This window comes from Cydia splendana, chromosome 19, assembly GCF_910591565.1.
Source record: "Cydia splendana chromosome 19, ilCydSple1.2, whole genome shotgun sequence".
Lineage (NCBI taxonomy): Eukaryota > Metazoa > Arthropoda > Insecta > Lepidoptera > Tortricidae > Cydia > Cydia splendana.
Window position 1 is genome coordinate 11,856,502 of NC_085978.1, and position 15,320 is coordinate 11,871,821.

At 46.7% G+C, this 15,320-nt stretch overlaps 1 protein-coding gene across 1 annotated transcript in view; it reads left to right on the forward strand.

Annotated features, from left to right (window-relative positions):
* The window catches only part of LOC134800113 (signal peptide peptidase-like 3), a 31,527-nt gene that overhangs the window by 15,525 nt on the left and 682 nt on the right, over positions 1–15,320 (forward strand). The window contains exons 3-9 of the mRNA XM_063772587.1: positions 1,097–1,248; positions 1,565–1,684; positions 2,437–2,613; positions 5,327–5,489; positions 8,461–8,597; positions 14,157–14,272; positions 14,855–15,013. Of these exons, the coding sequence (XP_063628657.1) occupies positions 1,097–1,248; positions 1,565–1,684; positions 2,437–2,613; positions 5,327–5,489; positions 8,461–8,597; positions 14,157–14,272; positions 14,855–15,013 (1,024 nt within the window). The remainder of the gene's footprint in view (positions 1–1,096; positions 1,249–1,564; positions 1,685–2,436; positions 2,614–5,326; positions 5,490–8,460; positions 8,598–14,156; positions 14,273–14,854; positions 15,014–15,320) is intronic.

Below are 15,320 nucleotides of genomic sequence, written 5' to 3' on the forward strand. Positions count from 1 at the left end.
TTCGCATAAACGTTGAACTAATATATTAGGTACATTTTCAATTTCGCATGTTGCATATGGATGAAATTGAAAATGTTTAGTTCAACGTTTATTAGGGTTCTGTACCCAAAGGGTAAAACGGGACCCTATTACTAAGACTTCGCTGTCCGTCCGTCCGTCCGTCCGTCCGTCCGTCCGTCCGTCCGTCCGTCCGTCCGTCCGTCCGTCTGTCACCAGGCTGTATCTCACGAACCGTGATAGCTAGACAGTTGAAATTTTCACAGATGATGTATTTCTGTTGCCGCTATAACAACAAATACTAAAAACAGAATAAAATAAAGATTTAAATGGGGCTCCCATACAACAAACGTGATTTTTGACCAAAGTTAAGCAACGTCGGGAGTGGTCAGTACTTGGATGGGTGACCGTTTTTTTTTTGCTTTTTTTTTTGTTTTTTTTTATATGGTACGGAACCCTTCGTGCGCGAGTCCGACTCGCACTTGCCCGATTTTTTTTAACTCGATACTTGTAGAAATTATTAGGATACAACGGATAAATTATTACTTTACCTTGCATATTTACATCGTTTATTATGTATTCGTTTGAGAACTCGACAGCTTTTTATGGTTCTGTAGCCAAGTATGAATTATAGTTTGGTTTGGTCATGTCATCACGCCAAAGATTCATTGACTGTGTAAGATGTGTAGAAAGGTCTAAGAAGCTGACAGAATTTTGACAGCTGTAGACCATACGTCTGTGGAACGCTTCGGAAGCCGGTGTTGCTCGAAGGTGGAACGGAATGTGTTATGGTAACAGAATTGTCAAACTTTAACTAATCAAAAGATAATCAGAGTAACCGCATTATGAAATGAAATGAATTTATTTGACACAACAATCTTAAGATTAACAGATATTAAATACCTATATACACGATATAGTTTTGTAATTTGTTGTCTCAAAGAGGATACCACTCAGCATGTGTCGGAGCACATAGTGCAACGACGCTGATTTTCAGTGGACCCTTAAACTTAAAACTTATTCAATTTAGGAATAAAATATGTTAACATTAGTTATGTTATATACATTAGTGTTGAATCAATCTCTCTTTTTTTCCCAGAGTGTCGGCGTGCCTGATCTCAATGTTGCTGATCGTGTACGGCAGCTTCCGCTCGCTGAACATGGAGAGAGAGGCCAGGGAGCGCGCGGAGCGTGAGCGAGAAGCATCCCTTCTTGGAGGCACCAAACCCCCGCCCTGCCAGGGTAACAGTAGTAAGTAAATAATAATAGAGAGAAAAAATTAAATGTTTACAATAATAAAACATAAATATCGAGTATGATGTCCACAAATAACTTACTCGTAGAATTAATTTTACATAGGTACTTGGGCGAATCACCTTTTTAGTGTCACTCATCCATGGCCAGGGAAAAAACAACTCATAAAATCCTGAAATGTCGGCATTTTGCACTTTCATCATTACCTTGCCAATGGAACTGATATTCTGTAAATCCGCCGCCATGGGGTGAGGTAATTTCCTTCAATGCGAGACATTGGGTCTGGTTCTAAGCAGGTATGTTTCTATTGCAGACATACAGACCCTCAACACGATGCAAGCGCTCTGCTTCCCCCTGGGCTCGTCGGTGGCGCTACTCGTCATGTTCTTCTTTTTTGATTCCATGCAGACGCTAGTCGCCATCTGCACTGCGAGTGAGTACCATCCACACCACTAATCAAATTTTATTTTTAACTGACAATACGGAATATTACGCAAAACTCTGCGTAGAGGGCGTCACTAACTCAATCACATCAATCACATGGCCTATCGTGAAACACGACAATCGAAAGTTCGGTTTCTGTCTCTCTATATCTCTTGCTTATTCGATCGATAGAGAGGCAGATAATTTCGATTTTCGCGTTTCGCGGTAGTCCACCTGTAAACAAACCGCCTTGATGCATCAATGTCATAGTAAAAACTTGTCAAAAACTGTTTAAGGCCTAATAGTATGTATAAGTTACTCTATGGTTTACTAAACAAATTAGTGCTGCACTCTGGCGGCAGAACATTGCAGTAATACTCCCTATTTATGAACCGTATTGCAAAGACATAATGTCTAATGAACATAGTCGTGCTTCTTGGACCATACCTACCACACACAATAACTAATAGTACTACCGTACAGAAAATTCACTCCTTCACAAAAGTCAGATTTAGGTATAAAATTATACCTATACTCGCCGCCTGCAACAAAATTGAAACTTATAACCGCGCACGAACCGTGAATCTTCTTCGCGCGAGCGTCACGTGATACGACTATCGTGCGGTCGAGCGGCAGCCCACTGCCATACGCCTGCCCTGCCCGGGAGGTGCGCCGGCCAAATGTACCTAAACTGCGTAGTGACACCTCCCTGCCTACCAAGAAGAGTGGAAGAGAAAGTAACTAAACACCATCCTGTTCCAGTAATCGCGTGCGCGGCGCTAGCGTTCCTGCTGACGCCGCTGTGTCAGTACGTGGCCGGCGGCACGGGCTCGCGCGCCGTGTGCGGCCGCTACTCGGCGCCCGAGCTGGCCGCCGCGCTGCTCGCCGCCGGCATCGTGGCCGTCTGGGTGCTCACCGGACACTGGCTGCTCATGGACGGTGAGTCTCCGTAGCTACACGTCTACTCGTTCCTGCTGACGCCGCTGTGTCAGTACGTGGCCGGCGGCACGGGCTCGCGCGCCGTGTGCGGCCGCTACTCGGCGCCCGAGCTGGCCGCCGCGCTGCTCGCCGCCGGCATCGTGGCCGTCTGGGTGCTCACCGGACACTGGCTGCTCATGGACGGTGAGTCTCCGTAGCTACACGTCTACTCGTTCCTGCTGACGCCGCTGTGTCAGTACGTGGCCGGCGGCACGGGCTCGCGCGCCGTGTGCGGCCGCTACTCGGCGCCCGAGCTGGCCGCCGCGCTGCTCGCCGCCGGCATCGTGGCCGTCTGGGTGCTCACCGGACACTGGCTGCTCATGGACGGTGAGTCTCCGTAGCTACACGTCTACTCGTTCCTGCTGACGCCGCTGTGTCAGTACGTGGCCGGCGGCACGGGCTCGCGCGCCGTGTGCGGCCGCTACTCGGCGCCCGAGCTGGCCGCCGCGCTGCTCGCCGCCGGCATCGTGGCCGTCTGGGTGCTCACCGGACACTGGCTGCTCATGGACGGTGAGTCTCCGTAGCTACACGTCTACTCGTTCCTGCTGACGCCGCTGTGTCAGTACGTGGCCGGCGGCACGGGCTCGCGCGCCGTGTGCGGCCGCTACTCGGCGCCCGAGCTGGCCGCCGCGCTGCTCGCCGCCGGCATCGTGGCCGTCTGGGTGCTCACCGGACACTGGCTGCTCATGGACGGTGAGTCTCCGTAGCTACACGTCTACTCGTTCCTGCTGACGCCGCTGTGTCAGTACGTGGCCGGCGGCACGGGCTCGCGCGCCGTGTGCGGCCGCTACTCGGCGCCCGAGCTGGCCGCCGCGCTGCTCGCCGCCGGCATCGTGGCCGTCTGGGTGCTCACCGGACACTGGCTGCTCATGGACGGTGAGTCTCCGTAGCTACACGTCTACTCGTTCCTGCTGACGCCGCTGTGTCAGTACGTGGCCGGCGGCACGGGCTCGCGCGCCGTGTGCGGCCGCTACTCGGCGCCCGAGCTGGCCGCCGCGCTGCTCGCCGCCGGCATCGTGGCCGTCTGGGTGCTCACCGGACACTGGCTGCTCATGGACGGTGAGTCTCCGTAGCTACACGTCTACTCGTTCCTGCTGACGCCGCTGTGTCAGTACGTGGCCGGCGGCACGGGCTCGCGCGCCGTGTGCGGCCGCTACTCGGCGCCCGAGCTGGCCGCCGCGCTGCTCGCCGCCGGCATCGTGGCCGTCTGGGTGCTCACCGGACACTGGCTGCTCATGGACGGTGAGTCTCCGTAGCTACACGTCTACTCGTTCCTGCTGACGCCGCTGTGTCAGTACGTGGCCGGCGGCACGGGCTCGCGCGCCGTGTGCGGCCGCTACTCGGCGCCCGAGCTGGCCGCCGCGCTGCTCGCCGCCGGCATCGTGGCCGTCTGGGTGCTCACCGGACACTGGCTGCTCATGGACGGTGAGTCTCCGTAGCTACACGTCTACTCGTTCCTGCTGACGCCGCTGTGTCAGTACGTGGCCGGCGGCACGGGCTCGCGCGCCGTGTGCGGCCGCTACTCGGCGCCCGAGCTGGCCGCCGCGCTGCTCGCCGCCGGCATCGTGGCCGTCTGGGTGCTCACCGGACACTGGCTGCTCATGGACGGTGAGTCTCCGTAGCTACACGTCTACTCGTTCCTGCTGACGCCGCTGTGTCAGTACGTGGCCGGCGGCACGGGCTCGCGCGCCGTGTGCGGCCGCTACTCGGCGCCCGAGCTGGCCGCCGCGCTGCTCGCCGCCGGCATCGTGGCCGTCTGGGTGCTCACCGGACACTGGCTGCTCATGGACGGTGAGTCTCCGTAGCTACACGTCTACTCGTTCCTGCTGACGCCGCTGTGTCAGTACGTGGCCGGCGGCACGGGCTCGCGCGCCGTGTGCGGCCGCTACTCGGCGCCCGAGCTGGCCGCCGCGCTGCTCGCCGCCGGCATCGTGGCCGTCTGGGTGCTCACCGGACACTGGCTGCTCATGGACGGTGAGTCTCCGTAGCTACACGTCTACTCGCTACTCTACCGAGCTGGTCACAGCCTTACTCGCCGCCACCATCATCGTATGGACGCCCAATGGTGATAACTTTCCAGTGATCGGACATAACATAATTTAAGGAATAAGATCCAACCTACAAACATAATATGTATATGTAAATAATTTTTTAACTTTGTCTCAAAAATAAATAAATGTATTTATTTAGATCCCTTTCGTTGAACTACGCCCATTTATATCGGACTGTTGCACTGTCTGTTTGAAACTCTTCATCAAAATCAGCGAACCTCTCACTTGCGGCCCGCGAGCCCCCTGGCTATTTTGTATGTAATATTGTCAAACAACAATGTCTGATAAAGTCACACATATTAACTAAAGTGCAGCCCGTGTCAACTTCCTTAACTACTATGTGGCCCTTAGCTGCTAAAAGGTTGCCGACCGCTGATCTAAATAGTACCTATTATTCCTTGCACCACCATACAAATATTCAGCTTTGTCGAGTTACATCACTGATCAAATCATTGTACACATTTCATTTTCTTCCGGTACCGTCATGATACGGATGGGTTATGGCATCTGCCGCGAATACAGAATACGCTGGGTCGATCCTAGCTCTGGGCACTGAAGGCCATAGTCAATTTTTCTTTGGTTTGACATATGACAGTTCACTATAAATTATAATTTTGTTTCAGCTATGGGCATGGGTCTGTGCGTGACGTTCATCGCTTTAATCCGCCTCCCATCACTAAAGGTGTCCACCCTGCTTCTCACGGGGCTGCTGCTGTACGACGTGTTCTGGGTGTTCTTCAGCTCATACATCTTCACCACTAATGTCATGGTCAAGGTCGCCACCAGGTCAGTTGAAGACATCGCTTTAATCCGCCTCCCTTCACTAAAGGTGTCCACCCTGCTTCTCACGGGGCTGCTGCTGTACGACGTGTTCTGGGTGTTCTTCAGCTCATACATCTTCACTACTAATGTCATGGTCAAGGTCGCCACCAGGTCAGTTGAAGACATCGCTTTAATCCGCCTCCCTTCACTAAAGGTGTCCACCCTGCTTCTCACGGGGCTGCTGCTGTACGACGTGTTCTGGGTGTTCTTCAGCTCATACATCTTCACCACTAATGTCATGGTCAAGGTCGCCACCAGGTCAGTTGAAGACATCGCTTTAATCCGCCTCCCATCACTAAAGGTGTCCACCCTGCTTCTCACGGGGCTGCTGCTGTACGACGTGTTCTGGGTGTTCTTCAGCTCATACATCTTCACCACTAATGTCATGGTCAAGGTCGCCACCAGGTCAGTTGAAGACATCGCTTTAATCCGCCTCCCCTCACTAAAGGTGTCCACCCTGCTTCTCACGGGGCTGCTGCTGTACGACGTGTTCTGGGTGTTCTTCAGCTCCTACATCTTCACCACTAATGTCATGGTCAAGGTCGCCACCAGGTCAGTTGAAGACATCGCTTTAATCCGCCTCCCCTCACTAAAGGTGTCCACCCTGCTTCTCACGGGGCTGCTGCTGTACGACGTGTTCTGGGTGTTCTTCAGCTCCTACATCTTCACCACCAATGTCATGGTCAAGGTCGCCACCAGGTCAGTTGAAGACATCGCTTTAATCCGCCTCCCCTCACTAAAGGTGTCCACCCTGCTTCTCACGGGGCTGCTGCTGTACGACGTGTTCTGGGTGTTCTTCAGCTCATACATCTTCACCACTAATGTCATGGTCAAGGTCGCCACCAGGTCAGTTGAAGACATCGCTTTAATCCGCCTCCCCTCACTAAAGGTGTCCACCCTGCTTCTCACGGGGCTGCTGCTGTACGACGTGTTCTGGGTGTTCTTCAGCTCCTACATCTTCACCACTAATGTCATGGTCAAGGTCGCCACCAGGTCAGTTGAAGACATCGCTTTAATCCGCCTCCCATCACTAAAGGTGTCCACCCTGCTTCTCACGGGGCTGCTGCTGTACGACGTGTTCTGGGTGTTCTTCAGCTCATACATCTTCACCACTAATGTCATGGTCAAGGTCGCCACCAGGTCAGTTGAAGACATCGCTTTAATCCGCCTCCCCTCACTAAAGGTGTCCACCCTGCTTCTCACGGGGCTGCTGCTGTACGACGTGTTCTGGGTGTTCTTCAGCTCATACATCTTCACCACTAATGTCATGGTCAAGGTCGCCACCAGGTCAGTTGAAGACATCGCTTTAATCCGCCTCCCTTCACTAAAGGTGTCCACCCTGCTTCTCACGGGGCTGCTGCTGTACGACGTGTTCTGGGTGTTCTTCAGCTCCTACATCTTCACCACTAATGTCATGGTCAAGGTCGCCACCAGGTCAGTTGAAGACATCGCTTTAATCCGCCTCCCCTCACTAAAGGTGTCCACCCTGCTTCTCACGGGGCTGCTGCTGTACGACGTGTTCTGGGTGTTCTTCAGCTCATACATCTTCACCACTAATGTCATGGTCAAGGTCGCCACCAGGTCAGTTGAAGACATCGCTTTAATCCGCCTCCCCTCACTAAAGGTGTCCACCCTGCTTCTCACGGGGCTGCTGCTGTACGACGTGTTCTGGGTGTTCTTCAGCTCCTACATCTTCACCACTAATGTCATGGTCAAGGTCGCCACCAGGTCAGTTGAAGACATCGCTTTAATCCGCCTCCCATCACTAAAGGTGTCCACCCTGCTTCTCACGGGGCTGCTGCTGTACGACGTGTTCTGGGTGTTCTTCAGCTCATACATCTTCACCACTAATGTCATGGTCAAGGTCGCCACCAGGTCAGTTGAAGACATCGCTTTAATCCGCCTCCCCTCACTAAAGGTGTCCACCCTGCTTCTCACGGGGCTGCTGCTGTACGACGTGTTCTGGGTGTTCTTCAGCTCATACATCTTCACCACTAATGTCATGGTCAAGGTCGCCACCAGGTCAGTTGAAGACATCGCTTTAATCCGCCTCCCTTCACTAAAGGTGTCCACCCTGCTTCTCACGGGGCTGCTGCTGTACGACGTGTTCTGGGTGTTCTTCAGCTCCTACATCTTCACCACTAATGTCATGGTCAAGGTCGCCACCAGGTCAGTTGAAGACATCGCTTTAATCCGCCTCCCCTCACTAAAGGTGTCCACCCTGCTTCTCACGGGGCTGCTGCTGTACGACGTGTTCTGGGTGTTCTTCAGCTCATACATCTTCACCACTAATGTCATGGTCAAGGTCGCCACCAGGTCAGTTGAAGACATCGCTTTAATCCGCCTCCCCTCACTAAAGGTGTCCACCCTGCTTCTCACGGGGCTGCTGCTGTACGACGTGTTCTGGGTGTTCTTCAGCTCCTACATCTTCACCACTAATGTCATGGTCAAGGTCGCCACCAGGTCAGTTGAAGACATCGCTTTAATCCGCCTCCCCTCACTAAAGGTGTCCACCCTGCTTCTCACGGGGCTGCTGCTGTACGACGTGTTCTGGGTGTTCTTCAGCTCCTACATCTTCACCACCAATGTCATGGTCAAGGTCGCCACCAGGTCAGTTGAAGACATCGCTTTATGCGCGCTTTTATTTGGAGAGTCCCCCTTGTAGTCTAAAATGAAAACTTAAAATTGACAGTCATATTATTTTGTGCGTAAGAAAACTTTCTGATAGGAATATCAGGCAGGCAGGGAACTGCCTTTTAATTCGTAAGTGTCTTAACTTCGTTTTAGATGTAGCACTTTACTTTTCTATCAGATTTCGTCTCCTCTGTGTTCTCAATAAATGATGATAGGCATAAGATGTAAATATGTATAATAAAATTGACATGTAACTTACGTTATGAATAAAGGAATTGAATTGATGTGTGTATGGTTGCAGGCCGGCGGAGAACCCCATGAACGTGGTGGCGCGGCGCCTGCAGCTGGGCGGCGCCATGCGCGACGCGCCCAAGCTGTCGCTGCCCGCCAAGCTCGTGTTCCCCTCCATGCACCACCAGGGACACTTCTCCATGCTTGGTAAGGCCTGGTTTTCTCCTACGCTGACGCTGGTCGCGCGTAGTAATACACAATGTTAGACATAGCACACTATCTAAAACATGTAACTCATCTAAAACATGCCTCATTGACTTGTGACTCTAACCTTGAAATTATGAAACATGAATTGCCGAAGGCACATACGAGCACATCATGCTCGAACAATGACATTTCTGAAGTGTCAGTTATAAAACTTGATTATGTAAGTTGTGATGAATTACCGCAGGCTAACACGAGCACTTTAGGTTCGCAAAATGGAATCTCTAACGTCCCAGATTTAAATCATGGAATTGTATGTGATGTGGAATCGCCGAAGGTAGACACGGGAACATTATCTTCGCAAAATGTAATCCCTGGCGTCGCTTTTTTAGACGAGACTCTCCAAGGTCATCCACCATTACTCTGGGCTCCTTAATTACTGGAAATGTGGTAAATTTAAATATTTTTCACCAGAACTTGTGTGGTATAAATAATAAAAAAGATGACTTAGAAGTATATTTAAGTAACAGGAAAGAAGAAATTCATTACATTTGCGTCACCGAGCATTTTCTCAACAAGGATACAGCATCCATCTTTAACATGCCCCTTTATACCATGGCTTCTTATAACGTTCGTACTAACAAGACAAGAGGAGGTAGTCTAATTTTAGGGTCATTCCATAATAAACGCTACCAAGGGTTCAAAAATAAAAATTAGTTTAAGAAGTCAACACTAACCTATTTCCATAGAAAACATACCAAACCTTCATGTCAGAAAAAAAAACCAAAAAAAAAACAATTATTACATGTTTTTCATGTATTTGATCACAACGTTTAAATTTTAGGTGTAAAACTAATTTTATACAGCGATATTGGCAAGACTAATTAAAAAGAAAGTAACTGTAAACCGTTACAAATTTCCCGCAGTTATTTCAGGTAAAATATCGTAATTTTATAATTTGTCTTTAAAAATATTAAAAAGCATGGATTGATCGGTTTTTAGAAGAGTATTCTAGACTGTGGTCTCAAAGTAACACCCGAAACGAAAAAGAGATAAAAGTATGTGTAACTTTTCCCGTAAGTAACTATAGCCAAACATGTTTTGCCAAAGAAAGGCTATGATGTGAACCTATGCAAATGTGTAATAATTATTGTTTTAGCGTCTGCTTTAGTCGTATGTTTTAAAGTTTGAAGTTGTGTAACACCCGAAACGTGTTGATCGTCCGCCTGTCCGTCCCCGGTTTTTATCCGTGATGGTTAGTGCTAGAAAGCTGCAATTTGGCATGGATACATAAATCAATTATGGCGACAAAGTAGTAACACAAAAAATACAAAAAAAAATTTTTTTCAAGATAGCTCCTGTACAAAATATTTTTAATTTTTTTCGACTTTAATCCTGTGATTTGGGGTGTCGTTGGATAGATCTTTTAAAATGAATAGGTGTCACCATCAACCATTTATTGATTAAGTCAATATTTTCGGAAATATTCGCATTGAAAGAAAAATAATTATGATATTTTCGAAAAACAGTTTTTATTGTTAAGATTAATGTATTTTATAATAATTCAGCATTTATTACTTATGTTTTTAATCGAAATTATTAAAAAGACAATAATTTCAATAAAATGAGCCATAATTTCGTATAAATCTGTCTTAATTTCGTACTCGTAACACCCGAAACGAACCATGAGTAACACCCGAAACAGGTAATTTATTTTATTAAAATTAATTGAAAAGTGATACTACGTGTTACTTCAGTGTTTCAGTAGACTATGCTAACTATTATTACTTGACATAAATAAAACTGGAGGTTACTTGACAAAATTCGCTAAATTATGCATTTTGGTACTGATGGTCAGAAGGTATAGGCCAATTCCCGTAACGCCCGAAACAGCTACTTTTTAGTGATTCTCTCGTTATTGCTCTTATACTTTAATTATGTGTGTACAGGAAAAGAAAATATTATCAAAGTAGTAGATGAATCAATAGTTATAACCTCCTAGTTCCTGTTACAATATTGAATAAAACCTTATTTTATGAGTTCAAGTGTAACACCCGAAACGGTGGAATGACCCTTTAGTAAAAAAACAAAGGGACATTGAAGAGTTAAAGATTTGTAAATCTCTCTATAAACCAGAATATTTTGAAGTGTGCGGTGTAAAAGATTGCGAAACGGGTCTCTGTATAATTTGTTGTTATCGCAACCCAATAACGTAGAACTGTTCATGGAAAAACTCGAGCAACTGCTTGAACATTTCTTCAACAAGCAATGTATAATATGTGGCGATTTTAACATAGATCTCCTAAAATGTGACAATAAATCGGCGGAATTTATAACTCTCTTAAAATCTTACAACTTTAGTCCGCTCGTAACCGATGTAACCTACAAAAGAAATCTACATGAGTCTTGCATTGACAATATATTATCCAATTTATCATCAGCTAGTATAAGATCTGTTATAACAGACCATAACGCGTTAGCCGACGGACATGCAGGTTTATTTTGTAATCTGGCCTTGGAAAATTTGAAAGGTAAATCTAATGCTCACGTGTACACTGAAAAAAGAATTTTTAACCATGCCAATAAAGAAATGTTCAGAGAGCAGTTGCAAAGGCAAACGTGGAGTGGGATGGAAATTGACACATTTTTTGACAAAATAGGTGGAATCTACAATAGCAGCTTTGTTAAAAAGAGAAAGAAACGAAGTACTCACAACTCAGATTTTCAGTGGATATCTCAAGGTATTAGGACATCTAGCAAAATGAAGCGTTTCTTGAATACAGTGGACAAATCAAGTTGTGACAAAAGTCTAATAAGTTATCGGTCTAAGTACATTACCATCTACAAACGAATAATTAGAAATGCGAAAAGGCTTGCGATTCAAAGAGAAATAGCTAAGGCTGACAATTTGAGTAAATCGATATGGAAAGTTGTGAACAGACACAGAAATAAAACAAGAACAAAAACACGAGAAACTTTAATACTTCGCACAGACAAAGTTATAGTAGATCCACAGGAACAAGTGGATATATTCTCGAAGTGTTTTGACCACAGTAACTTCTATATTGCCAACGATTCTCTCCAGGCAGTAGATTTGCTTAAAGACTGCACTCCCAAATCCCAAATCTTCTGTTGGATATGACGAAATTCCCATAACAGTTATAAAAGACAACGTGGACTTACTGGCCGAGCCACTTGCGGAGATATTCAATAAATGTTTTGAATTAGGTAGCTTCCCCGAACAATTAAAGATAGCAAAAGTGCTGCCAATCTACAAAAAAGGAATAAAAAGTGATCCAAAGAATTACAGACCCATATCACTTTTACCAACTCTGTCTAAAATACTAGAAAAAATTATGAAATCGCGCCTGCAAAATCACCTCAACCGCTGTGATGCGTTACAAGACAGACAATTTGGGTATCGTAGAGGCGTTGGCACTCGTGAAGCTACGGATGCCTTAATCGAAGACGTGGTACACGCAATAAATAATAAAGATAAAGTAGCTGGACTGTTCCTTGACCTAAGCTCCGCTTTCGACACGGTCGATCATAAAATACTTTTAAATAAATTGGAGCACTATGGAGTTCGGGGACAGGTTTTAAAACTGTATGAATCCTATCTCACTAACAGGAAACAGTTTGTCGAACTTACGGCTATTGAATGCGGCACCGAGAAAGTGTACAAATCGGACATGATCGACATAAGACGTGGAGTACCGCAAGGTTCTATTTTGGGTCCATTATTCTTTGTTGCATTTATAAACGATTTAATATCTTATATAAATAAACAAATGCCGCGTGTAAAGGTTGTTGTTTTCGCCGACGACACAAATGCAGTAATTTCGGCAAATAGTATAACTGAACTCAATGAAGCAGTAAACGCGGTTCTTATGGGTTTCAATACGTGGTTCGGAATAAACAATTTGACATTAAATACCAAGAAGACAAGCGCAATACTATTTTCAGCGACAACGAGACAGTCGGATATTTTAGATGTTAAGTTAAATGGAGTCAGTATAAATCAAGTAGATGTGGTTAAATTTTTGGGTATCCATATAGACTCACAATTAAACTGGAAACACGAAGTGCATCATGTAAACAGTTCGATGAGTTCTGCTTGCTATGCGCTCCGTAGTTTGAGAGACGAACTGACAATAAAACACTTGAAGATGGTATATTATTCGCTAGTAGAGTCAAAGCTTAGGTACAGCATTAAACTATGGGGCAATGGTTATAAATACAATGCGGACTCTGCATTCAAGATGCAAAAAAGGGCTATTCGTACCATTGTTAGAATCTCGCAAAGAGATTCTTGCGTGGATCACTTCACCGAACTTAAGATCTTGCCTGTGCCGTCCCTGTATATTCTTGTCCTGCTCTCTGATCTGATAAAACATTTACATCAGGTTGAAAACCAGAGCGAAAGAGAGAACAGGCTCTTGTCTAGAAGAAAAGACATTCCTAATAAAATTATAGCCAAGTTCAATATACCGAAGCATGCTGCTTGTGTCCAGGCTATTCAATTATTTAATAAATTACCAATCGAGTTGAAATCTATAGTAGATCATCGTATTTTCAATGCAAGGCTTAAAGCGTTTCTTTTAAGGAAGTCCTATTATTCTGTCCAGGACTTTATTAGAGATAATAATCTTTATTGACTAAACCTATATTATACTTAACATTTCAATAATTATTCTGACATACCATATCTGTAAATATTATATAATAATATTATTAAGTCTTGTAAAATAATAGTTATAGCTGCATGATATAATTTAAGTTTTATTTTTAATTTTAATTATAATTTATATTCATATACAATGTAAATTGTGACTGAATAAATGAAATGAATATCACCGGTGGATGGATGGAGTATCATTCGCTGCCCGCTTCTAGAATGTCAACGGATGTTTCCGCTGCTTCAACTGTGCCGGGTCGCTATCCCACAGCTGTGGAATGAGGCTGGTGAGAGTAGTAGTGACTCGCTATAGCGCAGCATGCGTCGGTGTATACAGCACCATCGAGTGTACACGTACAGTGCTAAGCTGACCGGCCCGGCTGGCTGGCTGTTTAGAATTTGTCGAATTTGGCGTAACGAGGAAGTAATTATATTAACCGTCTTGCTTTTATTTCGTCGATTTATAAGATCTAGCACAAGCTTTTCAATAATTTAATAAGATCCGTGCATACCGTGCGCGTCGGAAGGTCTGCCATCTCGCATTGCAAATCTGTAGTTTAAAACTTGACATTGTCACTTCACGCCAATAAACTGGTGCTGCCCCGTATACCCTACAGTACATTTGTTACGCTTTGAAAGATCTGCTACCTTGTGGCCTAAAACTAATGGTAGACATTTGATTGTCACTTCGCGTCTTAGCTTACCAGCCAAGTTCAAAGAAAAAGGAACTGGCGACGCAGCAACCGTGTGTAATATTACACGAACCATTTCGAGCTACTTTTGACCCCTACACAACTTGAAACCTACTTAACCTACACACATGAAATTTAGCATTTATTTCTTCAGCCTTATTGTCATAATTACAAGCTAACATGAATTGTCAGGTCTGGGCGACATCGTGATGCCGGGTCTGCTGCTGTGCTTCGTGCTGCGCTACGACGCGTACAAGAAGGCCACGCTCGTGTGCCAGATGGGGCAGGTGCCCGGACCCCGCTCTATGGTGAACTGAACATTCTCTTATTACTACTTTACTAAGCGACCCGATTACAATGGTACGAGTTTCCTGTCCTTTTTTCTATAATAAAAATTATCCTAGTCCTTCTTCCCTAGGACTCACACTATTTCAATACCAAATTTCATCTTAATCAGATCAACGGTTTAGCCATGAAGAGTTTAAGAGGTAACACACAAACAGACAAAATTAGTTTCACAATTATTAGTAGAGATGTAAACTGTAGAACAGCGGAACATCGCTATAGACACACATGGCGTAGTCTCGCCCTTACATCGGAGCGGCATGTGGTTCCACATCAGTGTGATTGATAATTATGGTATACGCTGCTTTAGCAGGCGTGGCTCACTCCGCGATTTCGTCGGCCAGTGGTGTCTAACAGTAGTAGTTGCATCGCACCACTGCGGAACGGACGCCTGCTCGCGCTTGCGCCACCTAGCGGTCATATCTCGCCTTTTGTTAGAGAGTGAACCTTCTGTACCTAGTAGTATTATTTATTCTGTGGCTTTAGCCGATTCCCATGTATCCCAGCTGTCTGCAGCTTTGTTCATCATAGGGTTGTTGTTCCAGGGTTCCCGGCTGACGTACTTCCACTGCTCGCTGCTGGGCTACTTCCTAGGGCTGCTGACGGCCACGGTGTCGGCCGAGGTGTTCAAGGCCGCGCAGCCCGCGCTGCTGTACCTCGTGCCCTTCACGCTGCTGCCGCTGCTCACCATGGCCTACGTGAAGGTAACTACCTCCCTGCTGGTCTACCCCTGCTGCTGACGAGGTGTTCAAGGCCGCGCAGCCCGCGCTGCTGTACATCGTGCCCTTCACGCTGCTCCCGCTGCTCTCCATGGCCTACGTGAAGGTAACTACCTCCCTGCTGGTCTACCCCTGCTGCTGACGAGGTGTTCAAGGCAGCGCAGCTCCTTCTACTAGTCCTATTCCCCCCCTACTCTACCTCGTCCCCTTCGCTACGCTACGCGACGCTAGATCTATCTTCATAAATAAAAATCGTAGTGTAATTTCGACATTGTTTCCTTAACTATAAAGT